The sequence below is a fragment of the Selaginella moellendorffii genome, unplaced genomic scaffold (assembly GCF_000143415.4).
Source record: "Selaginella moellendorffii unplaced genomic scaffold, v1.0 SELMOscaffold_9, whole genome shotgun sequence".
Lineage (NCBI taxonomy): Eukaryota > Viridiplantae > Streptophyta > Lycopodiopsida > Selaginellales > Selaginellaceae > Selaginella > Selaginella moellendorffii.
In genome coordinates this window covers 756218-780792 of record NW_003314270.1, presented here as the reverse complement: position 1 = coordinate 780792, position 24575 = coordinate 756218, and the positions used below count along the sequence as shown (strand labels likewise).

The 24575-nt window shown below is 43.3% G+C and overlaps 9 protein-coding genes across 10 annotated transcripts; 4 read left to right on the top strand and 5 right to left on the bottom strand.

The window, feature by feature from the left end:
• Window positions 1-5876: 5876 nt before the first annotated feature.
• Window positions 5877-7568, bottom strand: LOC9630877. The gene is made up of 2 exons (XM_002967547.2): window positions 7256-7568; window positions 5877-7208 (listed from the first exon to the last, which is right to left on the bottom strand). The coding sequence occupies exon 2, from the start codon at window positions 7200-7202 to the stop codon at window positions 5976-5978; it is 1227 nt and encodes a 408-aa protein (XP_002967593.1). The 5' UTR covers window positions 7203-7208; window positions 7256-7568; the 3' UTR covers window positions 5877-5975.
• A 6070-nt stretch (window positions 7569-13638) lies between these two features.
• LOC9630874 (protein JINGUBANG) lies at window positions 13639-15281 on the top strand. The gene has a single exon (XM_024672366.1). The coding sequence runs from the start codon at window positions 13707-13709 to the stop codon at window positions 15216-15218; it is 1512 nt and encodes a 503-aa protein (XP_024528134.1). The 5' UTR covers window positions 13639-13706; the 3' UTR covers window positions 15219-15281.
• Window positions 15282-15319: 38 nt separating this feature from the next.
• On the bottom strand, window positions 15320-16730 carry LOC112345605. Its single transcript, XM_024672735.1, has 2 exons — window positions 16327-16730; window positions 15320-16269 (listed from the first exon to the last, which is right to left on the bottom strand). Exons 1-2 carry the CDS (start codon window positions 16728-16730, stop codon window positions 15795-15797), a joined length of 879 nt encoding a protein of 292 aa, XP_024528503.1. The 3' UTR covers window positions 15320-15794.
• On the bottom strand, window positions 16663-18081 carry LOC112345604. Its single transcript, XM_024672734.1, has 4 exons — window positions 17918-18081; window positions 17477-17553; window positions 17166-17431; window positions 16663-17102 (listed from the first exon to the last, which is right to left on the bottom strand). The coding sequence occupies exons 1-4, from the start codon at window positions 18079-18081 to the stop codon at window positions 16788-16790; spliced, it is 822 nt and encodes a 273-aa protein (XP_024528502.1). The 3' UTR covers window positions 16663-16787.
• On the bottom strand, window positions 17982-19817 carry LOC112345646 (DDB1- and CUL4-associated factor 12-A-like). Its single transcript, XM_024672850.1, has 11 exons — window positions 19725-19817; window positions 19411-19677; window positions 19248-19350; window positions 19143-19200; window positions 18945-19075; window positions 18840-18902; window positions 18635-18788; window positions 18487-18588; window positions 18380-18435; window positions 18175-18327; window positions 17982-18126 (listed from the first exon to the last, which is right to left on the bottom strand). Exons 1-10 carry the CDS (start codon window positions 19766-19768, stop codon window positions 18202-18204), a joined length of 1104 nt encoding a protein of 367 aa, XP_024528618.1. The 5' UTR covers window positions 19769-19817; the 3' UTR covers window positions 17982-18126; window positions 18175-18201.
• Window positions 19818-19864: 47 nt separating this feature from the next.
• LOC112345647 (DTW domain-containing protein 2-like) lies at window positions 19865-20727 on the top strand. Its single transcript, XM_024672851.1, has one exon. It carries the CDS (start codon window positions 19884-19886, stop codon window positions 20556-20558), a length of 675 nt encoding a protein of 224 aa, XP_024528619.1. The 5' UTR covers window positions 19865-19883; the 3' UTR covers window positions 20559-20727.
• On the bottom strand, window positions 20595-21088 carry LOC9630873 (40S ribosomal protein S30). Its single transcript, XM_002967546.2, has 3 exons — window positions 21024-21088; window positions 20829-20966; window positions 20595-20766 (listed from the first exon to the last, which is right to left on the bottom strand). The coding sequence occupies exons 1-3, from the start codon at window positions 21025-21027 to the stop codon at window positions 20720-20722; spliced, it is 189 nt and encodes a 62-aa protein (XP_002967592.2). The 5' UTR covers window positions 21028-21088; the 3' UTR covers window positions 20595-20719.
• An 84-nt stretch (window positions 21089-21172) lies between these two features.
• Window positions 21173-22894, top strand: LOC9630872. The gene is made up of 7 exons (XM_002967796.2): window positions 21173-21553; window positions 21617-21779; window positions 21834-21928; window positions 21985-22131; window positions 22187-22256; window positions 22315-22409; window positions 22470-22894. The coding sequence occupies exons 1-7, from the start codon at window positions 21215-21217 to the stop codon at window positions 22791-22793; spliced, it is 1233 nt and encodes a 410-aa protein (XP_002967842.1). The 5' UTR covers window positions 21173-21214; the 3' UTR covers window positions 22794-22894.
• Window positions 22895-23129: 235 nt separating this feature from the next.
• Window positions 23130-24560, top strand: LOC9632818 (uncharacterized protein At5g39865). Of its 2 annotated transcripts, XM_024672563.1 has the most exons (3): window positions 23130-23384; window positions 23434-23988; window positions 24049-24560. In XM_024672563.1, the coding sequence occupies exons 2-3, from the start codon at window positions 23434-23436 to the stop codon at window positions 24103-24105; spliced, it is 612 nt and encodes a 203-aa protein (XP_024528331.1). In that variant the 5' UTR covers window positions 23130-23384; the 3' UTR covers window positions 24106-24560. The 2 variants fall into 2 exon arrangements, with proteins under 2 accessions (XP_024528331.1, XP_024528330.1); XM_024672562.1 differs by lacking the exon at window positions 23130-23384 and having other exon boundaries at window positions 23391-23988.
• The last annotated feature ends 15 nt before the right edge of the window (window positions 24561-24575 follow it).

The following is a 24575-nucleotide window of genomic DNA, read 5'->3' as shown; positions in this document are numbered from 1 at the left end:
AATATATATATATATTAAAAAATAACAAATGAGTGTGAATTTGATTAGGAAAATCCAAAACAAGAAGTAAATAAAATATTAAAAGAAACAAGCACAATATATACTGTCCAGTAAACTTGGCCTTCTTATTGTCCTCACATGCAGCATAATCGGGCATCAAGATAAGCATCTAGACAAAGTGTGGAGGATCGGCAAAGCGAAATATCTTACGATTTACAGAGTGACGAGCACTAAAACTATAAGTTAAAAAATAACTTTATCAACAATGAAAAAGAAATTTGTAAAAGAAATAAAAGAGTTTTTATAAAGAATTAGTTTAGTTAAGTGAGAAGTTTTAAACTTAAATTTGAAGAGGAAATAAAAGATTAAATAGAGTTTCTAAAGCTATAGTTTAATTATAAATGATAGTTGGTAGAAAAACTTTATAATTAAGGTTTTATTCTTAACAAATTAAAAACCTTGTTAATCCTTTAGACTCTACTACCAAAATGCTTGCTTTAGGTGATTATAATTAATTATTTAAGTCTAAAAAAAAATCAATTATGAACAACATGCTTTATGAAAATGGAAAGAAGCGTAGAAAATCTTGCTTGCAATTGAGGCAATTGATTGCACTAGCCACAACATCAAGAATCCACCCATATTCACAAAAAAATTCATTAAAACTAAGTAATAACTTAATATTTTTATTTGAAGAAAGTACAACAATGTCTTAAAGATTCATAGTAGAAATGATTGTAGAGAAGATTTTTCTTTATATAGATATTTTTCTCTCTCTATTTTCTTTTGAGGTATAAAAATATTTTTTTAGTATTTAATTTGAAAATAAGTTGTTGAATGTAAAAGAATCATAGGAAGAGTGGCTAAAATTTAAATTATCTCTAACTTCATCTACCTTTATTCTCTTGTAAGTTGACTACATAACATTGGATTAGTATTACTAATGCTCTTGGTATACATTTATTTGCTTTAACTCCTACTAACTCATTCACTTTTCATGACCCTTGAATATATATATACAAAGTGATAAACTCCTATCCCATATTGTATATCATATACATATTTGAAGTCAATATTTCAGCATTTTAAATACACATACTTAAAGGTAAAATATTTTTATATATTCATAAAAGTTTTGAAGTTCTTTCTGCTTTCCTTGGTAAATTCTCAAAAGAAAATGGCCCTATAATGATATTAATGCCCTCTCAATATATTCAAAAGTGTTGCTTGGAAAGGTTTTGCTTGGAGCCATGCCAAATTGATTATAATATTATAATCTTATCTCTCTCATAAAAAGGAGATGTATTACATGAATGTACTTATAGTTTTTTAAAGTAATTATTGCAATTTTTCCATGGATAGTTTAGACTTATCAGCTTATATCATCACACTTGTGTGAAGAAAAAATCTAAACACTTGTAAAAAAATAAAACGAGGAAGTTTCCATTTTTATTAATGAAATAAGAGTAATACAAAACCTATTTATGAGAAATTAAACAATTCTCATATGTCTAATTTAAAGTTTAAGACTTGATAAACAATAAGTTTGTACCCACCCTCCAAATCCTACCTTTAGGATCATATAGTTGCCCAGTGTATTTAAATTTATAACAATATTTGTTTACTTTAAAGAGGTATATAAAAATATACTTAAAAATATTCAATTATATTTTAGGATATCTTAAAATCTATGGCTGTGCTTTTTCTCTCCTAAACTTTTCTAATTCATTTTTAATCAAGTTTAATTTCTTACTTGTTTAAATTTTTTATTATAGGTATAAAGTATATACTTAGAATCCTAGGATATTCTTTAATTTAATGGTTATGATTTCTTGCTTTTAAAATTTTCTTTAATTCATTTGTAATCAAAGTTTAATACTAATGACTAATCCAACTTAATGAAAAATTTCAGTAAAGAATTAATAGTACTGGACCTCATGATCACTCTTCCTCTTTCGATTTCTCCATGGACATAAAATCTCAATTGTTCTCATTGATCCTTTTAAACTTTTATTAGGACTATTCTACACATCAACAATGGATTCATCCGGGAGTTTGTTATATTTCACAAGGATCCAAAGTCTTAGATTTGATAAATTCCATTAAAAGCCCTTTAGACTTTTTCTGTAAGAGAGTTAATGTTTTGATGGTTTATAAAAAACAAGCACTTAGTTGTTTATTATAATTCTATATTGCAAGGGTGAGCACTATGAATTCAATGCAATAAAGAATTTCTAAAACTAGGGAATAATGAAGTAGAAGGATTAACTCAAGGATCTAACTTATAATATTCCATCATAGTTGAATTTCCTAGAAATAATAAATTTCTATAGGAAAAAAGGTGTAGTCTTGGAGTTTTTTTTTTCTTTGATTAACTTCAGATTCTCATCTCTTAACTAAGCATCTAATAAGGAATATGGGAAATAAATATTTTATTCATAGCTTTATAGATATAATATGGCAATTAACTTATCCCCCCCTAAGGTCAAGTAATTTATTGTATTGACCTCTATCTTGTTCAATGGGTGTTCCATAGGCAAACCTTAAATTTTCTTTTTTTTATGGTATTTAAATTATGTTATAAGGAAATGCTATTAGATCTATTTAGTTTCAAGAAAAGTTGATAATGATTATAATAAAGCTTATCTAAATTTAAGAGTTATAGTATAGTCAAGAAAATTTGATGATGGTTATATTGAAGATTATTTAAATTTAAAAGATATAGTATAGGTATTTGTAAACTTTGAATTTGAACTTCTTAGAAAGTCACCCAACCCAATACTATTCAAACCCAAGGATGTTAAAAATAAAAAACTTTGTTTAATATGGTTTCTATATCATATTGGCACCAACTTTTACTTGTAGCTAAAGAGTCAATATACCAAAACCCTTTCATGTAGAAAAACAGGTGCACTCTTATTTATATATTATTTTCCTTTATATTTGAACCTTTATAGATAATTTTTTGACTTGCTTTTTTTTCTATTTACAATTCACTATATTTCTTTGCAAATTTATACCCTTGTGGATGAAAGTTAAAAGTTCTAACTCTCTCAAGAACTCCACTCTCTTGATATTCTACCCTCAAATTTAACTTAGCTATAGCAAGCTAGATCACCATATATCAATATCAAGATGTAGTGTGATTATTTTAACCAACTAACAAAGTCAAACCTAAAACTTGTTTGATACAAAATGTAAATTCTTAAATTTAACCTTCCCAAGAAGTCATCCATAGTTAAACTCAATGACCATTAACCCTAAGTATCTTAAAACTCTTAATTGATTAAAAAAAAACTTATTCATAAGCTTTTTCCCTTTATATTTGAACCATTATAAATCATTTTTCAAGTCATTTTCTTTAGTTGCTTACAATCCATTATACTTCCATACAATAATACGCTTTCATAAATGAAAGTTAAGAATTGTAGCTCGCTACTCTTCTGACTTTTAACTAATTGAAAAAAAGGGTGTACTTTTGTTTATGGGCCTTTTCCTCTATATTTGAACCCTCATGAATTGTCTCTCATATTTTTTTCTTCAATTATTTACAATATCTCATGAAGATGAATATTTTATAATACCTTTGCAATATTTATTTATAAATGTTTATATTGATATTTTCTAATGAATATTGACTATATATTAAAAGAAAAAAAACTACACATTATAGTAAATTATTTGTTTCAAGGAGGAATCTAGGCAAAATTCTATTGTCTGTAGCATGTAAAAAAATGTTTATATAGATCTAGACCACAATTTCATATAACCATAAACTGAGATTTTCTTTTAATCTTAGATTGGAAGCTAGTAAATCTTTTTAGCAACATTGTATACTTCAACTAGAGGCACGTCTTTGAGGATAGCTATAATTTTTTCCAATAAATAAAGGGTTATGTCATTTTCTCAATTGGAAAAGAATAATCTAAATTTTAGATTCTCTTCCTATCACCTCTATAAATGTTTTATCTAACAATTTAATTGGCATTATCTAAAAACTTGAATTTATCCTTTTAAAGTAATGTTTCTAATGAGCTCAATAAGCTCCAAAACTTGGAATCCTTCAATCTCTTTAACAATTACTTGTAACAAGAGATTCTTTAATCACTCACTTAACTATAGGAGTAGAAATGATTTAAAATTTTATACCCTCAACTTCAAATCAAACTTTTTCTTTATATCTTAATACACTAATAATGGAATTTGTGGTCAATCCATTGAAATAAGGGTATTCAATTTCTAATACACTTGATGATAGTTCAAAGTTGAGTGATTCAATGGTAATCAGGCTTAATCAAAGTTGCACCCCAAGTGGAAGTCTTCATCCACATATACTGTTTTTGCCACAACTTCCAAGGAATTCAAGTAAGCTACTCTAATAATCACCTCCAATCAGAAAAAGGACCTTGGTAGAAAGTATGGATAAACATCTTTCATATTTCATAACAAATACTTGAAAGCAAGACCTTTATACCATAGGAATAGGTTTATCCATTTAAAGGTTCTTACAACCTAGTCCTTAATGATCAAGCTTGCACTAAACTTCAAAAAAAGCACAAGAAATATAAATTAAAATATAACTTTATTGAAACATTTTTTAATATGCAACTAAAGTGGTGTTTACACAACAATTTCTTTTAAAATCTTTTAAGATAAGCTAGTAAAAAAGAAAGTACCATTTTGGCTGACAAGTTCAAACTATTATAGAAATTCTCTTAGCAAAGTAGGAAGTATGCACAACTATGCTAAAGTAGAGCTACTAAATACAATAAGTTTAATGAATTAAGCTAGAGTAATTTAGAACAAAGGGGAATCTAGAATTTTTTGTGGCACATAAGAAATAGGAAAAAATTTAGTTATAGTTTGAGCATATAAATAGTAGAGCATAAGTGATCTAGTTGACTTCTTAGGAATAGAAATAAATGAGCAATTAGTTCTAATTTTAAAAATAAGTTTTTATAGAAGCATAGTAAATGCTTCAATCTATTAGAGTCATAACATTGTGGGAAGCTCCATAGGAATTTGAAGACTTTTATAGGGCAATTTTACAAAGACTCTATAGGTAATTGTTGGTAATGAAGATGATCTGCTATAAACTGAAGCAAAGTTTATAATTGAAGCAAAAACTCTTGCCCCAAATGAAACAATAGAAAATGGAGTAACACAAGATAAAATATTGGTGTTAATTATTGAATTCTCTTTGATATTTCATGCTCCAAAAATATAGAAGTGTTTGAATCAATGACTTTTTCCTCACTATACTATACACCATAATATCCCATTTAATGGAAATCCATTTCTCTTAAGAAACAAACTAGCAAAGGTGAAAGCTAGTGTCTATGATAATAGTTCAAGTGTGCAAACACAATCTAACGTGAGAATAGGAGTGGATGTAATTATTCTTTATCAAGTAGCAAATAAGGATTGGTATGATTGCAATTGGTACATAGACAAGTGTTGAAGATTTAAAAAAATAAAGAAATATTTAGAGGGAGACCCAGGAACTTTTTTATTTGAGCAATTATACATGATATTTTTGCACTAGTATCAAGAACAAAGATTTAAAATATAATTTAGTTGATATTAATACTGTGCTTCTTGATAAACTTAACTTTGCAACATAGAGGAACAAAGATGTGAAGCAAACAAATTAAAAAGCTAAATATACTTTTGGTTTGCTTAAGCAAATTGAGATGGTAGTGAATATACCTAAAATATGCTTGGATAATCTAGGGTATTCTACCATCTAATGGTTGTTATTCATTTAGATTAATCTTGTATTTATAATTTATAAACATGTATATAATTTATAAACTTTTTTAAACATTTTTTAAAATATTCTTTCTTTATTCTACCATCTAATGGCTGATATGCAATAAGGTTAATCTTGTGTTTATAAATTATAAACATGTTTATAATTATAAAATTTTAACATTACTTGCAACACTTAGCAAATTATTTTTAAAACACCAAAACTATTCCAAGATCTTCTTGCGCTTCAGTGTGGGCTCCGCGACCGCTAGTGGCAAGCTTGGGTAGTGAACGCGATTGCTGAGCGCGCCCAGTCCCCACAGAGCATATGCGTCGGCGGCTTGATCGTCTCTGTCAGGGCCCCAGACCGCAGTCCCACTGATGTGCGCAAGAACAGAGGCGCTCAGCTCCGTCACGAACAGCCCCGATCTGTGCTTCAGCACGCGGTGCGCCATCGAGGACTGCGTAGGCAGCACGATCACCTCCTCCTTTTCGAGGTGGAGCTGCTCTGGATTCTTAGGATCTGGCTGCAGGTGAACAGTGAACACCGCATTGATATTCGCGGGGGAGCCGATTGAAGATCCCAGCAGCCAGATCTTGAGATTCTTGCCCTGGCTGCGATGGTAGACACCGTTGTCGAAAGCGAGATGGAGAAGTCCGGCAGTAGTCGCGGTGGTGAGATGGAACCAGGTGATCCATGGCTCGTTCGTCACCTTGTTGATGCTAATCCTTCCAAAGGTACCGGTTCCCCCTTTCAAATTCCCAAGCAGGACGAACCAGGCATTTCCATCGGGGCCAGTGATGAGCCCAACAGGGGTGCTTCCCTTCCCGGCCGGAATCTCAATCTCGGATGTGGCTTCACCATTCCTCTGTAGGCAGAATATTCTGCTACTCTCGTCCATGCTGGCGTACACGTACTCGTGTGTCGGCGCCACAAAGATGGGGCGGCGGCTGCAGGGGTAGTATGCCACGACAGCAAACTCCCGGTGATTCACCTTCGCCACGTGGCAGCTGTCCTTACACGTCACCCACAGGTAGTCGGAGCCGTCCTCTATGACGACGTGGGGGCCTCGGAGAGGCTTTGGAAGCCGAAACCTCTTCTCCACCCGTGGGGGCATATTCTGTTGAGTCGCAATGGGATCAATGAGAAGTAAGCTGTTGTCGAACTGGAGCGTCACCCAGGCATAGCCCGGGTAAGCTTTGGAATCGCGGAGGCCATGAGCTCCTTGGTATGTGGATCCGTCCAGGGTGAATTTGGAAGCAAATGTCGGGCTGCCGGTTGCTGGATCCAGCGTGACTTTGATGATCCCATTGCACTCCTGCTGGGTGATGAGCAGCAGCTCGTCTCCAATGGGGACGACCTCGTGCGTTTGAACGGTTGCAGGCAGAGCGTACTCAGAGACTTTCTTCTGGATACCCACAATGGGGACGATGCTGTTGCCGTTGTCCATTACGCTCTGCAGAGACGATGTGAGCAATTCTCAACATTCCAAGGTATCCTTACCCTCTTGTTGGTTGAACCAAAGTTTGAGAATGCAACCAGCTCTTGATCGCCCAGGTGAGAGAAGAGGACTTTCAGAGCTCCAACTTGACCGCCTCACCTCGCCTCGCTGTGAAGATTTGCACGAAAACAATGAGGAAACAAGCTGGGCTTTATAGCCCCGTGAGCTGCAATGTCTACACTGTGACATCTACAGAGCGCATTTCTGTTCACATATTGTGTGGCTTTGCACAGGGAGAGAATGTACAAATTATTGGCGCAAAATGCCAAATAACACAAGTTTCACGTTGAGGATAAGGTTTAGATTTATTATATTAATTGCTAAGAGCTTTGGTTTAGTGTAATATGATATACAAGGAGAAAATGTGTTTTCAGAATGATCCAAGAATTTCTTCCCTGCTCTAAGATAACCGAGAATCTCTGGAGAAGAAATCCAATGAAAAATGGAACGAAGTGACAAGACTTTAATGAAGTATAAATAATTTGCTGTGTGTGTATTTTAAATAATATATATTATTATAGCATATAATTTAATTCATTATATACTAATTTTGAATTAGAAAAATTTAGAGAATTTAATTTCACTTCTTATGTTGCCCTAAAACTGCCATTTTTATACTATTAAGTTTAAATTTTAATTTTGAAACTATCATACCCTTGCAACCATTAAGAGAACATTGTAGAGGAATGTAGAATTTCTCCCTGCCAAATAAGATATCATAGGGAAAATAAATAAAAGAGATGATAAGATTCGTTTTGGAGAATGGAAGCTTTAGTAGAAGGATAGAAAGCTGAAATAACAACTAGCGAGCCTTGTTCCACTTGTTTGTCGATAACTCTCATCCACGGCCTCGATCTTTTCTCCCTCGTCCACCATGGAACCAATTTGGAGCGATCATATCTTCTTGGAAGAAACAATTAGTTCACAGAAGAATTTGAAAGAAAAAGAGTTGTTGAGCTGGACGCAGTCCATTCCAAGTCCCAGGGTTAATAGATTAGGAAGCTATGGATCTAGCGGAAGTGATAGATGAAGTTTCGATCGAAAGCATTGGTGGCATCTGGGAAAGTTATATCCACTTCGACAATGCCAACACCACTTTATCTCTCCAAGACATCTCGAACGCTGCTCTTGTCTATCTCCCAGGCTCGTGAAGGAACTCCCGAGCTAAAGCCATGGATCACAGCTCCAAAACCAAATCCTCTCTGGCTCGTCCTGCTTTCCTCCGGCCAGAAGGAATGCCTGCCAAATACGAAACAATAGCTTCTCTACAGGAACGATGGAGAAAAAGAGAGATTTTTACCAGGGTGTTTTTACCAGGGCGTGAGATCACAGGGCTGCATGGAACACCATCCTTGGCGAAGGAGACCACTGGAGCGCTGGTAGCCACCGTCGCACCTCTTTAGAACCACTCCGAGCTTCCTTTTCCGTCCACCAGAGCCCGCGAGATTGCAAAAGAAGAGGTTTTAGCGGAAGTCGGATTCTGCTGGAGCAATCTCCCAGTAAAACGCTGCTTCGTGAGATCACCTGTTTAATTGTCAAGAGCGCTGGGATTGATAGCTTGGACCTATCAAATCATATCAACGCCCTGGTGCTCGTATCAACGCCCTGGTAAACATCGAGGTACTCAACCCAGCTTCGCTGGAGATCTCGGGAATAGAAGTGGCAGGCATTGACGAAGATCCAGTGGAAAATCTCGACTTTGCAGAATCATGAGTACATTTGCGCATTTCGTTTCACAGCTGCCAGGCTACGAAGGATTACGAACGGTCTTCATACAACACAGGGAACAGCAGCAAAGCCCACGTCTTACTTACTTACTCGTCCGTTGCTTTGAAAAACTTCCCGTGGAACAGTGGTTTTGATCCTTCAGTGCGAGGCAGGACAAAGCTGAGCGAGAATTTTTTTCTGTAACAGGCAGCATTGTTTCCAAGCACAGAGAACAGGCCAAGAAGCTAGCCTCGATTGTTTTTCTTCTGCATCGTACTTGGAAACTCATCACATTCAAAGGCAAGTGCACAGTCCAATGACGAGATTTTCACGGTCCGCTTTGTTTATAACTTAGGCTCTTGTGAGCCGTCATGTCAAACCATGGGGTACTACTTCCTTCTCTTTTCCTCCTTCTCTTCAGTCGCTTCTATAGAGACAATCGAACTTGTAGACTGTGGTGGCTTGTCCAGGTCTTGCACAGATCCTTATTACGACTATCTAACGAACTTCCTTGCAACGTGCACTCAAACGAATGGCTCTCCTCTCTGTCCTGGTTTGCGATCATGCTCGGGAACGGATGCTCCGGAGAGATAATGAGTGGAAGGTTGACAAGGTACAAATCGTTGGTCTTATGCGTAGATGGACAATTCCAAATCTGCAATTGTCTATCCTTTCATTAGATTTCTTATCTCATACAAAACATAATATAATGGCATTTCTTTTACCAGCAGTAACAATTGGTGGTGAACTCGTGCCTGCCCTTGCATAATGCATGACCCATTCTATAAAAGTGGGCAACTGTGGGCATTTCTCAATCAAGTTCCTCACTGTTCTAATAGAGTGTTTTTTCGTCCTCTTTTCTTCACTTTTTGTTTTGCAATGGCCACCGCTGCTGCTGGCGCTGCTGCTATCACGCCCACCTGCGGCTGCACTGCGGGGTGTGCTTGTGGGAATCCATGCCCATGCGGAGATAATTGCAAGTAAGCGATATCATTTGTGTTTTTATAGCTTTTGATTGATTGACAAATCCTTGGATCACAGATGTGCAGCAACGGGTGCTGCTGGACGAAGGTAAGCTTTGTGTTTTCCTTTCAATTAAATGCTGATTCGGCAACTCTTTTGATCCTGTGATAGTGGCCACGACGGAGTTTTCTGCGAATGTGGTGAAAACTGCAAGTGTGAGACGTGCACCTGTGCCAAGATAACGGCCTCAGGCGAGCCCTTCTGCAAGTGCGGCCGGACATGCAGCTGCGAGACTTGCTCTTGCCCCAAGCCAGTGCAAGGTTGATGGACTTGAAAGAGAGATCTTTATGCAATTTTTAGATCAATAATAATTATAAAGTTTTGCTTTGAGATTATCACAGCTGTGGTCAGGCTGCTTTCTTCTCGATCTGAAAAAAGAGACTTCTTCTTTTCTAAGACCTTTTCTCTCTCCTTCTACAGGACTTCCTCGCGCATGCTGGGCGAACAAACGGCAAAGAAGCTGGTCCGGAATGCTCAGCGTTTTGATTGTCCTTTTTATTTCTTACGTTTTGTGGCTTTTATAGAAAATCTTTAGAAATCTCCATGAAGAAAAGCAAAGAAAAGCAGCATTATGTCATTACATTCCATTCTTTTAAGTATATTCTAATCAATTGCGTAACATTTCGAACCAAGTATTTTTATTCCAGCAATCCATAAACCAACACTTTTGGTTACCAACTGCTTCCAGGACTATCTCCACGACATCAACCCTGGGAGAATCATTGGCCCAGCATCCACAACGCCACAGGCTACACCACCAGGCGCATCCTTGCAACATACCGAACAAGCATGCACTCACTTCACGTTGAACTAGGCGGAAGACAGAAGCCGCTCACGCCTAGAGATGCCATATATGACTACCCTGCCTACATGCGGCTATGGCTCTTCTTTCCCACACTAGACTTCCATGCCCAAGACCTCTAGCATTCATGGGAAACACGACCATGGCAGCAATGACTGCTCTTTATCTATGTCATTGAAGACTGGAGGGCACTGCTCATCAAAGCAACATGCCCCCACTTCCCAGACTGAAACATATAGCAAATGCTTGAATGCCCGACTCCCTGCTCTCCTGCCCTCCTACTCAAAAGTCCCATGCTCTCACAGGTTAACGGCAACTATAAACACAATTATCTATTTATCTATCTATCTATCTTTGGTTATTCTTTCCAAAGTATTTTCACTTCCATTCTCTGTTGCTTATATGGTCGGCCACTGGGCAGTCTACCTGGACATTGCTTTGGGCCTGGATATGGAATCGACTCCTCCCATCCCTTCGAAGATGAGTTGGCATCCACAACTCATCTTCGTGTTGAATATCCAATTCGTGTAAGTATTGGAAGATTTCAGGCTCCATTCCTAGAAATAGCAATTTGCTAACATCTTCCCAAATGTAAGGATGCTCCTTTGGGTGTTGATCAAGTCGGTGGATATTAAATCTCACCTCCTCAACCTTGTTAAACACGCTTGCCAGCCAATCCTTAAGGAGCACAGCATTTGCAAGGTGTCTTCATCCATCCCAGTCTCGGATTTTAAAGTTGTCTCGATGATAATGGCAAGAGCACATTCGTTGTTGTGGTAGTCCATCCATACCCCGAGCAGCTCTCAAAACTCCCGGCTGAAGCTCAAGAATTGATAGCCGAAAAGTTTGAAATGAATAGAATCTAAACCTTATGAGCATTTAAATAGGACAAAGGTTTATGCTAGGGACTAAAAGGTCACATATACCCTAATATCCCTTTTGTACATTGCATCTAGTAATAATCTGGTAAACTTGTGCATAATGCAGCCATTCTATAAACGGGCAGCTTTGGGCGTGTCTCCCAAGATGCGTCAGAAGGTGCGGCAGGCAGATTGATGAAGCCTAGGGCGGGGACAAAAGGCTTGGTGGCAGAAGACTTAGAAGAGTTTTGCAAATGTAAGATTATCAAAACAATTTACTGTAATCTATTGGTCTCATGTTTCTTAGTGGGTACTACTAGACTATGTAAACAGCTATTGAATGAAGGAATGAATCACTGTGTCTCATCTTCACTTGATCGAGAAATGGCCACCACTGCTGCTGTTGCTTCTGCTACCTGCGGCTGCACTGCGGGTGTGCTTGCGGGAGTCCATGCCCATCTGGAGCTAATTGCAAGTAAGTGATAAACGCATGGTTTGTGTTTCTGTAACTTCTGATTGATCGACAACTCCGGATATTCAGAGCTGCTGGACGAAAGTAAGCTTCTACTATTCTTCTCAATTTAAGGGTTGGCAACTTTTTTGATCCTGTGGTAGTGGCCACGACGGAATTTTCTGCGCATGCGGTGCAAACTGCAAATGTGAGACATGCACCTGTGCCAAGAAAACGGCCTCAGGCGAGCCTTGTTGCAAGTGCGGCCGGACATGCAGCTAAGACTTGCTCTTGCCCCAAGCCTGTGCAAGGTTGATGGAGAATATTCTTGCAATTTTTAGCATTTGCAAGTTTTCCTCTGAGAAATAACTTCTTGATCACAGGTTTAGCACTTCTGTGTACATACAGTAGTCCAAATTCCAAATTCAGACGGTCAATAGAATCCTGCTAATTGTAAGCATCTTTCAAAGTATACGTTTAAAATTGTAAGCTAAGGATGATAAAATATGTTTTATCATGGACGGTTTTCTTCATCATTGGAACTATATACTTTCAGAGGTAGTTGCATAAAGAACGGGACAAATCGGGGCAGTGGAATCTGGACGGCGTTATATAAACTTTGAGTGGAGCTTAGGCGATGTCTATAGCTTGACGGCACAGCTTGATTCTTTTGTTGTTTGTGATTGGGACTTCCAAATTGTTTGGATGCTAATGACCTTCATTTGTTCTTGATTTTAATATTCATGGTTGGTATGGTCACTGGAAAAGAATGCTTTATATACTAATTTGCTATGATCATGATCCACTTAAGGTCGGTTGTTTGTTAATTACATACTAATTTGATCACTTTAGCTGGGCAGACTTGCGGCAGAAAGTGTCAAGAACGTTTCCTGTGACTTCACATGGGGCTGTGAGATGTTAAAACTTAAAACTCGTACAGTTCGAGAAAGTTGGTCAAAAAGAGAGGATTTGAGGTTGAAAGTTTGGAAGTTTGTCTCAACTTAAACGCTATTGAGTGAAAAACAAGTGAAGGGAAGGTTCACACAACTCTAAATTTTTTTATAAATCGTGCCGACTGTCATACAACAAGCGTTGGGACGGGCATGACTGCATGATTGCTCCACCTCGATGGAATTATACCGCGCACAAGCATCGAGTATTTGTATAATTTTTACTAAAATACTAAATTAGAGCATGGTCTAACTTAATTATTTTTTGAATCCACCGCGTCGAAAAAATCGGATATCCATTAGAAAAGTTTCTCGCACAAGAGAATACCAGAATTACTATCCTGCCAATGGCATATGGTGTATATAATGGACATTCCAAGATGGAATATTGTAGGCATCTAGATTCAGCCCAATGAACATCCACCACGTGGATTCGTGTGTTGTCCACGTGTGCGTGGTGCAAAGTTGCGTTTTTTCATGAGAGGAAGTCTCCACAAAGTTTTGTCTCCCAACGCAACTTCCCTTCATGTTCCACGGGGAATAGTTGTCTTACCGTAATTTGCGAGAGATTTATTCATCCATATCCTGCAAGTAGAGTTCTTGAGAGCGATTCAAGTTAGTTGATCTCGAAAAGAGCGTTTCTCGATTTCTATAAGAAGAATGCCGTCGAGTTTCTACGAGAATGACACTGGCAGCGAGAGTTTTAGCGGCAGCAGCACGAAATTCAGCTCCATTCCCGCCAGCTCTAATACCAGCGATGCCGATCGATCATCTGGACGAGAGTCATGGTCTCTGAAAAGAAGCCTCAATCGTATTCACAATTCTAGAACAACTCGAGGAGCCGAAGAAGGAGGAGAAGTCGAAGATCAAGCTCGCGAACAATTTCGCCAGGCCTCTTATTCCTCCCTGGGTTCTTTCCGGGCTCCACAGGGTCCCATTTTCTCTCTTTGCTGGGCCGGGAAAGATCTAGATCATGGGCTTTTGATCGCTGGCTCCCAGGACAGCCATATCAGTCTGTGGCAATGCTTCCACCGATCAGAGAATGATGGAGCTTTGATCCACTTATCGGACTTCGCCAAGCTTGGAGATGGTGGCTGCGTCAAGTCCCTCCTCCAAATCACCCACAAAGGCAGGGCTCTAGTCCTCAGCGCTCACCAGGACAACAAGATCCGCGTCTGGAAGACAGTCGAGCTTCTCAAGATCAACGAATTCGACTCCATCGCCAAGAACAGCAACAGATCATTCACGATGAAGCTCCTGGCGACGCTGCCCCGGCCCAGAGACGTCGCGAGGTCGTGTATGTTTCCCGCAAGGTATGTTCGCGTTCGTCGCCACAAGACTTGCCTGTGGCTCCAGCACACCGACGCGATCTCGTCGCTCGCGAGCTCTCACGACGGATCTCTCGTCTTCTCGAGCTCCTGGGATCGCAGCGTCAAGGTCTGGAGGGTCTCCGACCTGCGATGCCTGCAATCCTTCCGAGCTCACGACGACGCGATCAATGCGCTGGTTGCGTCGCCGGAGGGATTTCTCTACACGGGATCCGCGGATTCGATGATCAGGGTGTGGAAGAAAGGGGGAAGCGATAGAAAGAAGAAGTTTGCGCTGCTCGCCACACTGTTCCACGAGACGCTATCAAAGAGCGTTAGCAATGGCTCTACTGCAGTGAACGCGCTGGTTCTTGGGGGCGAGTTTCTCTACGCTGGGCTCTCGGATTCCACAATTGCGGTGTGGGAGAAATCGCTAGCAGGGGTAGTTCTTGACGATCGCGATCGCGATCACGATGATCCGTACATGAGTTGCGTGGAAAGGTTGCGGGGGCACCGTGGAGCGGTGCTGTGCCTGGGACGCGCCGGGGGATTGCTGTGCAGTGGATCCGCGGACGCGACCGTGAGGATCTGGAGCATCGAATTTGGAGGGCTCGGTGGTCACTGCTGCCTGGGAGTTTTGAAAGGGCATACGGGACCGATCAAGTCGCTCGTGGTCGTGGCCATGGATCCAGCACTGCCGCGAGAGAAGAACGACGATTTCTACAATGATAGCGCGGAAGGGGATCACGGAGAGGGAGAAGAAGAGCGCGCATTTTGCATCTACAGTGGAGGTTTGGATCGGCAAATCCGAGCGTGGAGGGTGCGCGCAAGCAGGAATTCTACCCCGCGTTCGAAAAGTGGTTGACTGGAATGAATATTCGTGCTTAGATTAAAGAATATTTGAATATACTAGGTATTAATTAAGAAATCAATTAACTCAAATTAATTTGGCATCTCTGAAGCATATTCGCCTATAAATGTAAAGTTCTTCCTTTTTGCTAAAGAAATTGGGGTAAAAGAGTTTCTTCTCCATCATAGTTTTGTTCTCTTTTGTAGACCTCTGCCTTCTGTTTTTCCATTATTTTTCTCCACCATGGCAGGCTTTCTCGTGCACGCTTTTCTTCTCCAACTGATAGGAATCGCGATCCTCGCCGCGGCGAGCGATACCAGAGCGCTCTTATCCTTGAAAAATGGAGTGGGCGATCCATCGCGGAGCCTCGAGAGCTGGAACGCGAGCACGCCCTCTTGCCAATGGCAAGGCGTGCTTTGCTCCCTCCATGGCCGCGTCGCGTCCCTGAGCCTCCAGTTCTTGGAGCTCCCGGCCTCTCTCCTGGCTTCCACCATCGAAGAGCTCCCCCGGCTCCGCCAGCTAAACGTCTCGGCCAGCAACTTCACGGAGCCCCTGGCTGGGATCACTCTCCACTCGTGCTCGCTCGAGTCCCTAAACATTTCCAGGAACAGTGAGCTCCGCGGGAGTTTTCCAATCGAGTTTCTTACCAGGTGCTCGGGCTTGCGGCGGCTGGACCTCTCGCAAAACCAGATAAGTGGCTCGATCTCTGGAGCGTCTTTCGGCGATGGTGGCTGTGAGAGCTTGCAATGGCTGGACCTGTCCGGGAATGATCTGGCTGGAGCGATTCCTCCAGAGCTCCTCACTGCCTGTACCAATCTCCGGGAGCTCTACCTGTCTTACAACAGCTTCTCCGGGGCTTTCCCATCGCTCAGCTTCTCCAACAGCATCCGGAAGCTCAAGCTGGCCGGGAACTCTTTCACCGCTTTCGAGATCCGGTCGGGGGCTGCGTGTCGGAAGCTGGTCGAGCTGGACGTGTCGGCTAACAACATCTCCGGAAAGCTCTTCTTCCAGCCGACGCCGTCTTGTCCGAAGCTCAAGCATCTCAACATCTCGCTCAACTCCTTCTCTGGAACACCACCCGACATTCTCGGTCGTCAAAGCTTAGAAAACGATGGTTTCTTACCGTCTCTCGAAGTTCTCGACGCCAGCTACAACGGGTTCGCCGGTGAAGTCCTCGGGATTCACCAGAACCTCGCGTTTCTCAACTTCAGCTCTAACAGATTCACCACGATTCGGGACAGCTTTTTGTCTGGAGCAGAGCCCGCCGTTCAAGTTGACGAGCCTTCTACTGCCAAAACACAAGCTCGGCGGTCGGGTGCTCGACTCGCTCGTCAACTGCACCAGTTTGGAGATGCTGGATTTTAGTTTCAACAACGCAACTGGAGAAATACCGGATCGTTTATGTGAGAACCACCCGCAGCTCCAGCATCTTCTTGCGTGGGTGAACAACTCCAGGGCATCGTTCCGCCAGCTCTCGGGAATTGCACCAATCTGACCATCGCACTTTTGAGTTACAACAATCTGCATGGAGCTATCCCTCCGGACATCTCTCGCCTTCAGAACTTGTGGTGGCTTTCGTTGTCTTCAAACAGACTGACTGGGAAAATCCCGCCATCCCTGGGAGAGCTGCAAACCATCGTAGTTCTCCAGCTCGGAAACAACTCTCTGGAAGGTGACGTACCTCTGGAGCTGTCGAAGTGCAAAAATCTGATCATGTTGGACCTGAGTGCGAACCAGCTCACGGGCACGGTTCCTTCTCGCGTCGGTCGCGATTACACCGGGGAAATGGTTCTCGGTTTGGCCCCGGTAGCAACCTCCCTGGGGAACTGTAAACTTCTCGAGGTCCAGTTCTCCAAGTGCCGAGGAAGAGACGGGATGTTTGCGCTCCAGGGACTCCGCCTGGAAGATTTGGAGCAGCGTGTGAGTGAGTTGGCGACCGAGTGCGTTTGGTCGATGCAATACCTGCCGCTGTTCAAGATGGAACTGACCAGCCTCATCGTCCTGACTCTCTCGTACAACAATCTCACCGGTGGTATTCCTGGAGAATTGAGCAGCATGCAGAACTTGTATAAGCTGGATCTGGCACACAACTTTCTGGCCGGTCCTATACCTGAGTCGGTTGGTCAACTCAAGAACGTCCAGGTTCTGGACCTTTCGGAGAATTTCCTGAGCGGCCGGATTCCGGACTCGATTGCCGGGCTGACTTTTCTTTTCAACTTCAACGTTTCCTACAACAGATTGTCAGGCATGATTCCTCAGAAAGGCCAGCTTACCACTTTTCAGAGCAGTAGCTTTGAAGGTAATCCAGGACTGTATGGCTTCCCTCTCTCCAACATCCGCCCGCGGGATTCTCCGGCCTTATCTGTAGAAGAACATCATTCGGACGATGGTTACCGTGAGGAGCTCCTGGCTGGAGTCCCATGCTTTATCATTTCGTTTCTGGTAGCCACCACCGCAACAATCCTTTTGACTCGTGCAAGTCAAGTCCAAAAAGTTCTAAGCCTGCGTAGATAAAGAAGTGTGTATATAAACTTCGATCGGATTTAAGAACGTCGTCGTTATATTTAAGAACATAACGCCGACGTAGTCGTTCTGTAAAGTGGTGCTGTATAAACTCTTTTCTAATGGCAATAGAATGTTCTTAAGAAAAATCTTGGGAACGATCACGACCTGTAAGGTATCGACAAAAGTTATCTTTTAAATTGACACTTTACCTTTTGCGAAGGATAGCCTTGTTAAACACGGAAACATTTTGAGGAGGAGAAACTACCACCTCAATCGAGCTAAGAGAACGACATTTTTCATAGAAACAATCATACACCAATCTGAAGAAAACAGAGTTACGATTCTTGCGGAAAAAATCTACGAAATTACGCATACGCCCCTAAGCCTCCCTTTTAGTGGTCCTTTATATACATTGAAACTGCAAGAACGTGATTGATAGGTGAAAGACAAGACTCGATAAAGATACCTCTCGCAGAATGGTGTGAGCAAGCTACTACCAAATAGCAGTATAGCACCCTTTTTGACCATACAAAGCTGGACCACCAACGGCGAGCAAAGAGGTGCCAGTCACGTCATATGAATGTGCATAAACAGCATGCCATTTGAAGTCTCGTTCGGCCTACAGAAAACGTAGATCAGAACCATAGCTTTTTTTATGGGTCACTCTTTACTGGAGCTCCCCTGCCAATCTTGTAATATAAGTGCTTATTTCCGCTAGCGTCCGGGTCTGCGATCCAGAAACGGATTACGACGCAATAGAAAATAATCTACGACATACCGAGAGTAAGGTACTTCATCGCTCTCATCTCGAAGAAAGATAATCGTCCCTTTCCACCTCCACATGTTAGCAAAGGACCTCTGAGACTCAACGAGCGAACACCTGCTAAGCCAAAATGAAAGATCCGTATATAAAGTCTAGATGTTACCCCAGGCGTCGTCCAGAGATTCAATGTGTTTAGTAAGATGCCCACATCTCATGTCGATGAAAGATACGTGCTTTTGAGAACCAACAGCCAAAACCGGGTACTGAATGGCAAGGCACTGCAAGTGCCTTCTGTAGTGCAGCTGGACGGTTGAAATCTAAAGAAGAAAGAAAACTAATATTATTCAAAGGAAGCTTGAAATACTTACCACTTCCATCACGTGTGGATCCCATATTTTGCAAGTGCCATCTTGACTCAGCGTCCCTAGAATCTGGAATGGAGTTGTAAAGATAAGAAATTCCAGTCTCGTTACCTCAGCTTGGGAACAGTATTTAATATCTCTCACTTTATCCCGGTGATATCTTCTCTCAGCAATGGGGCTTTCGTTGAGGTAAGAGCGGCTCCGGGTCACTGACCAGAGCTTTACAGTGGAATCCCGAGAACCTGTAGAGCAATCAATCATAGAAAGAGCCAGGAAGGAAAAAAGAAAAGAAGGAAACTGGACACAAACCAGTTGCAAGAACTGTGTCCGTAAGCCAGGAGGTTGCAAAAATCCAGTCGTCGTGCTTCTGCAAAAGGTAAAAGTTGTAAGCAAACAAAGAAAAAAGAAGCTCACCTTTAAGAGCTGCAATGGTTGGAAGGATGGAAGTCGAAAGACGGCAGCATCGTTTGGATGATCCGCTCCAGTCACGAGAAGCGACTTGGAGAGATTGAGCGAGCTTACGGATGAGGATCACGTCCACGATCGAGCAGCAATAGAAAAATCGTTGGAAGGATACATAGAGTGGATGCCGCAGGAAGAATCCACGGGCTCTGGCCGGCTCCACGAGTTCCTGCGAGGAAGCGTTATCTCGACACATCGATCCTTCTGCGAGTGGACGAGCAGCAATTTGTTGTCCTTGGTGCCGAGCGCTACATTGGCATCGTCGATCCATGCCGCGGCAAACACCTTATCGCAGCTGCTGGATCCGATCGAGAGCTCGCGCTCGCGAAGGACGTGAGGGACATGGCACGCGGCTCTCTCCTTGCACAATCGCAGCTCTTCCCTGCGAAATATTCTCGTCGCGCATCGGAATCCAGCCAAGAATCTTACCCGCATTGGCTCGAAACCTCGCGTTTGCCGATGTAATCGATCATCGCCAGGGAATTTCATGAGAGATCGCGATCCCGCCGCTCGCAGCGCCAACGATAAACCCTACCTATTTGTCACGCAAATGGCAAATATTTCTAGGGTTCTTGCGAAGCGAAGGCAATGCGCCCACGATGCGACGGATGCGATAGGCCCTGCGCGGCGTGCCTGTGCCCGGCCATGCCCAAGGAGCGCATCCAGACGCGAAGAACAAGCGTGATCGTGCTGCAGCACCCGCTGGAGACGAGGCAGAAGCTCGCGACGGTACCGATTCTCGCCAAATGCCTCCATCCGGACTCCTGCGAGGTGATCGTCGGGCGGCGATTGAGGAAGGGATGCTCGGCGCATCTGGATCGGCTCCTGGGATCGCCCGGATCGCCGGCATTGCAACCGGTCTTGCTGCTATTCCCAACACCAGACGCCACGGAGATCTCTTCCTGGGCGAGAATTGGCGATGGAGCAGCCAGCGCCGAGAGGATCGTCTTGCTGATCGTGGACGCGACCTGGCAGCACGCCAAGGAGATGGTGAGCGCTAGCATGGAATTCCTGCGTGGATTCGCGATTCCGGTGTGCCTGCCGTTTGACAAGCGCAGGGAGGGGCTGGGAATGGGAGGGAATTCGGACCTAATCCTCAAGAAGGAGCCCTACCATGGGTGTATGAGCAGCATGGAGGCAGTGGCGAGGGCGCTGGGCGTGTTGGAGGGCGAAAATGGGGGAGAGATCGAGCGGGCATTGCTATCGGTGCTTCACAGGATGGTCTCGCTACAAATCTCCCATTTGCCACAATGTAAGAATTAGGGTTCTTCTTTTTTCAAACTGCTGGGATGATACGTGTACGGCGAAGAATTAGGTCTCCTTATTTTTCAAACTTAGGTCTATCGGCTGGTATGATGCCACGTGTACGGCCAAGATGATTTAAAATCCCTCGTTTGCTTCAAAAAGAACTAAGAACATCGCCTCTACTTCTCAGACGAATTGGGGCCGCGCTTCTTGCCAAATCCGACCACTGAAAGCGCGACTCGTGAGCGAAACAGCAAGAACAAGAGGAAATTTCAATCGCTAGCTCACCGGCGGTGACGAATCGCCTGTTGTATTGCTCCCTCTTGTGTGCCCGGCCCTTGGGCTTCTTCTTCTTGTCCTGCTTCTGGACCTTGGGCGTCTGGCCGCGCACCTTGCCCGCTCGGGCCAAAGATCCGTGCACCTTACCTGGAATCACAAGAAAACGCTATTGCTACAACCGCAAATCCTCGCTCGCGGACTTACTCATCTTCCTCGCCGCCTCTGGAACTCCTTGCCCTAAATTTCACTTAGGGTTTTAGACAGAAGAATATTCTTTAGATTCCTTTTCTAAGTTTATTTTTATTGCGGAAAATATACTTTATATTCCTTCTTCTTTAATACGGATTAAAGAAATTAGGGCTTTTATTAGGTAAGGCTTTGGTTGTGAGGAAGAAATGCGCCTCTGGAGCGCCTTGGTGCTATGGGTCCTTCTCGCGGCGCTGCTCAGCACGGCCGATCGGAGAATCGCCGAGTGGCGAGGTGTGTCCACCGAGAGCTCGTCGTCGCGGTGGCAAAGATTTCGGATCCAGCTCCCGACGCTCGCCGATGGAGTTTCTTTTGGATACATTGTGGATGATTCTTCGTCGCTGGTCGATTCGGCGGCATCGTGGCTGCGCCGCGCGGCGGACCGCGTCTCCGGGGCCTTCTGGGGTTTTGTGGACTTCTTGGAGCGCTCCAGGCGCGATTTCTACTCCAAGATCAACGATCTTGTGCTTCCGGCGCGCTCTTCCTTCGTAAGCTCCTCGAAATCTTCGTGAAACTAGCATAGTTTGTGACACATTTCTTGTTTGTGGCAGAGGTCTCCATTTGGTAATTCCGGAGCTACTGAGCCGCTTGCAGCTGTGATTCCGGAGCCACCGACGATATCCCACACACATGACCTGAGAGAGCGGCTCTACCTTGCAGCGGATAAAGCGATCAAAGCCTTTTCTTTTTACGACCGGCCAGGTTCTTGTTTGAGTAAGTACTCTGTAAAGTGGGTTTGAGTGTGCTGCTAAGCTTTATGCTTTCTAGGCGCCGTGGATGGGGAATTGCCGGTGTTGAGAGAAATGGTGAAGCACGAGCTCGGAGCAGGAGTTTGTGGAGCTGCGGAAGTGGACCATGAGTTTGTGAGTATTTTTCTTTTGCGTACCACCACAAGTTCTTAAACACTTCCCTTGTTTAGTGCAAGGTCTTCAACATTGACAAGGAGATGACTGTCGATATGGTTTTCTCAATCTTGAACGTTAACCCAGTCGATGTTGTTGCGAGGCATGTGGAACAAAAGCGGCACTGTCACAGTGAATTCGGAGCCGGACACTGGCAGAAGAATGTGAGTCGTTTTTTTGCTGTTTGTTTTGCAAGTGATTAACTGCGATGCTGTGCAGGCTCTTGCTCTTGGACATATGTTTCACGAGAGTAACAAATTCGCTACGGCGATTGTTGACAGCCCTGAAGGTAGTATAACACGAAAGACGTTTCTCCAGCGCCTTCGTACTCACAAGAATGCTTGCAGAGTCCTATCAGCATGCTGCTTCTCTTTCTCGACTGGGACAAGAGCGGGTGCCTTTGATTTGCAAGAGCACTCGTTGTCCAGATGTGCTCCAAGCTGTGAGTAACAACTCGATACGTCTTGTCGCCCGTTACTAACATGAGGCATTTCTTTTTCAGTGCCACCTCAGGAAGAAGCATCCAAATGTCTTTGCGGCGCTCTTCTCTTCGACCTTCCGCCCCTGGGACATTGCACGCGGTGACACACTGGCTCCGCGACGCCTGGTCCGCTACCGAAGGGCAATGCTTTTCCCTCGCATGCCAGTCATGGGCATCCAGGTTTACAGCGACAGCAGGGTCGTCACGACGCTCGTGGCTTTTGGCACTCTCAGCCTTGACAAACCGATCGAGAGACCTGCCGCAGTGCCGCAAATCAGGAAGCGCGAAACTGACGAGCCTGTCATCAGGATGAACGCAAAGAGTGCTGGAGCTGCCGCGATGTGAGCGGTGCTTGCGGTGTACATACTAAGAAACTCAAGCTGTTCGTTTTACTACTGCAACTACTACCGCAGCCGAGAATAATCTACGTACATTTTCTCCTTGCTTAACTTTCCATATTCATCTCTGTGTTTTTGTCTCTGAGATTTTTCCTTCAGTAATTTTAGTTCGCTCAACCAGATCATCTCGACTTTGGGTACGTAGTAATTTTTTTTTCCTTATCAGCTTTTTCAATTTAGTGACGACTGATTATCTGAATTTGTGACTGCTGAATAGGTGGATGAGAAAGTGATATGCAATTTCCCCTGACTGAGACTGAAAGGGAGATGGAACTACTGCAGCTCCTCACCGGTTCCTACTTAACTCTCGATCGTTCTTGATCCTTTCATTGACAAAAGCTGCATTACGTGACAGGGAGATTATCCAAGTCATTTGTACCGCAACATGATGCTGAAAGCATGAGGCAGTTAACATCCTCTAGCAGACGGCTCAGAGATGGAGGTGGAAGTTGCCGTAAAAGAAGCAAGCAATTAAAACGGCTGTCAGAGCTGGAATGAGAGAGAACTATGGTGAAAGGTTTTTCACTCGGCAACATAGGTACAATGAGATCTCTTTCTTCATTTGGTCCTGATCTCACTCCATGCAGATGTTGTCTCAGGAGGCACCACAGTGCGATGGTGGTCAAGAAGAAAACGAGCGAAGGAACTTTGTGGAGTCCTTCCAGCAGTGCTGCCCGCCCGGTGGCGAGTCAAGCGTTGTTCTCTACTGCACCAGCCTGAGGGGAATTCGAAAGACGTACGAGGACTGCCGGAGCATGCAGATGCTCTTCAGGACGCTGGGCATCAACATCGACGAGAGAGACGTGTCAATGCACTCGGGCTTCCGGACGGAGCTGCGGCAACTCCTGGGTGCTCCGGTGGGCCTGCCGCGGGTGTTCATCGGGGGGAGATTCATCGGTGGTGCCGAGGAAGTGAGATCGATGCACGAGCAGGGAAATCTGGCGAGGCTGCTCCAGGGGATGGTCTCCCGGCATGGATCGTTCCTTGCCTGCGACGGGTGTGGTGGGATGAGGTTCGTTCCGTGCCGCTGGTGCCGTGGAAGCTGCAAGCTTTTCCTGGTGGGAGGCGGCGGTGTGAAGAAATGCCCGCATTGCAACGAGAACGGCATAGTTCGCTGCCCGATTTGCTCGTCGCCTAAAGCGGTACTCGTCTCACGTTTCTTAATGTTTCTCGTGGCTCTTATGATTGTCATGGTTTTCCAGGTGACACTTCACATTAACGCGAGCCACAGAGAACTGTATCCAGGTACACTGCCATGAGTTGGTATTGTTTCACGTTTTCTTGTTCCAAGTCTTCCAGTATGGCACTGAAAGTCCAGGTCTACACCTAGTCGTTTGCGTCGTTTTCTTCGTGGTCGTGAGTCCGTGCTTAGAGATTCCCGGCGTGCTCTCAGGATCGAGTCAACCATGGATCGATTGATCGATTGATCGATGCTTCTTCCAGCAATTCTCTCCAACTTGAAAGGGATAAGTTCCAATCCTCTCCATGAAGCTAGAAAGCTCTACATGAAAGCTAAATCCAGAGCATCAATATCAATACTTCTTCTCAGCTTGAAGATGATCCAATGAGTTCCAATCCTCTCCAGCTAAAAAGCTCTCCATGAAAGTTAAAGAGCCTGGATCGACAAAGAGTTTCTCCTTTTCCTTTGTAGGCTCGATGAAACGAAGAGGGAATTAAGCTAGAGGGAGGGGAAATGAAACTTTTGCTTTGTTCACATTGTTGTTGGATC

What these genes read in the sequence shown, in the direction of transcription:
- LOC9630877 (XM_002967547.2), bottom strand. Translation starts at nt 7,202, where the DNA reads ATGGACAACGGCAACAGCATCGTCCCCATTGTGGGTATCCAGAAGAAA.
- LOC9630874 (XM_024672366.1), top strand. Translation starts at nt 13,707, where the DNA reads ATGCCGTCGAGTTTCTACGAGAATGACACTGGCAGCGAGAGTTTTAGC.
- LOC112345605 (XM_024672735.1), bottom strand. Translation starts at nt 16,730, where the DNA reads ATGCAGATTGTTGTAACTCAAAAGTGCGATGGTCAGATTGGTGCAATT. An exon ending in GTCGAGAACTTCGAGAGACG is followed by an intron (nt 16,270 to 16,326) that starts GTAAGAAACCAT and finishes GTGGTGTTCCAG; the next exon opens with AGAAGGAGTTGAGCGAGATG.
- LOC112345604 (XM_024672734.1), bottom strand. Translation starts at nt 18,081, where the DNA reads ATGCGTAATTTCGTAGATTTTTTCCGCAAGAATCGTAACTCTGTTTTC. An exon ending in AAGGCTATCCTTCGCAAAAG is followed by an intron (nt 17,554 to 17,917) that starts GTAAAGTGTCAA and finishes ATAAGGCCGGAG; the next exon opens with AATCCCGCGGGCGGATGTTG. An exon ending in AGCTACTGCTCTGAAAAGTG is followed by an intron (nt 17,432 to 17,476) that starts GTAAGCTGGCCT and finishes AATCTGTTGTAG; the next exon opens with GAAACGTTGAAGTTGAAAAG.
- LOC112345646 (XM_024672850.1), bottom strand. Translation starts at nt 19,768, where the DNA reads ATGATCGATTACATCGGCAAACGCGAGGTTTCGAGCCAATGCGG. An exon ending in AATACTGTTCCCAAGCTGAG is followed by an intron (nt 18,903 to 18,944) that starts GTAACGAGACTG and finishes ACTCCATTCCAG; the next exon opens with ATTCTAGGGACGCTGAGTCA. An exon ending in AGATTGGCAGGGGAGCTCCA is followed by an intron (nt 18,328 to 18,379) that starts GTAAAGAGTGAC and finishes CGTTTTCTGTAG; the next exon opens with GCCGAACGAGACTTCAAATG.
- LOC112345647 (XM_024672851.1), top strand. Translation starts at nt 19,884, where the DNA reads ATGCGCCCACGATGCGACGGATGCGATAGGCCCTGCGCGGCGTGCCTG.
- LOC9630873 (XM_002967546.2), bottom strand. An exon ending in CAGGCGATTCGTCACCGCCG is followed by an intron (nt 20,767 to 20,828) that starts GTGAGCTAGCGA and finishes TCGCGCTTTCAG; the next exon opens with TGGTCGGATTTGGCAAGAAG.
- LOC9630872 (XM_002967796.2), top strand. Translation starts at nt 21,215, where the DNA reads ATGCGCCTCTGGAGCGCCTTGGTGCTATGGGTCCTTCTCGCGGCGCTG. An exon ending in CCGGCCAGGTTCTTGTTTGA is followed by an intron (nt 21,780 to 21,833) that starts GTAAGTACTCTG and finishes TATGCTTTCTAG; the next exon opens with GCGCCGTGGATGGGGAATTG. An exon ending in GATTGTTGACAGCCCTGAAG is followed by an intron (nt 22,257 to 22,314) that starts GTAGTATAACAC and finishes GAATGCTTGCAG; the next exon opens with AGTCCTATCAGCATGCTGCT.
- LOC9632818 (XM_024672562.1), top strand. Translation starts at nt 23,428, where the DNA reads ATGCAGATGTTGTCTCAGGAGGCACCACAGTGCGATGGTGGTCAAGAA. An exon ending in TTTGCTCGTCGCCTAAAGCG is followed by an intron (nt 23,989 to 24,048) that starts GTACTCGTCTCA and finishes ATGGTTTTCCAG; the next exon opens with GTGACACTTCACATTAACGC.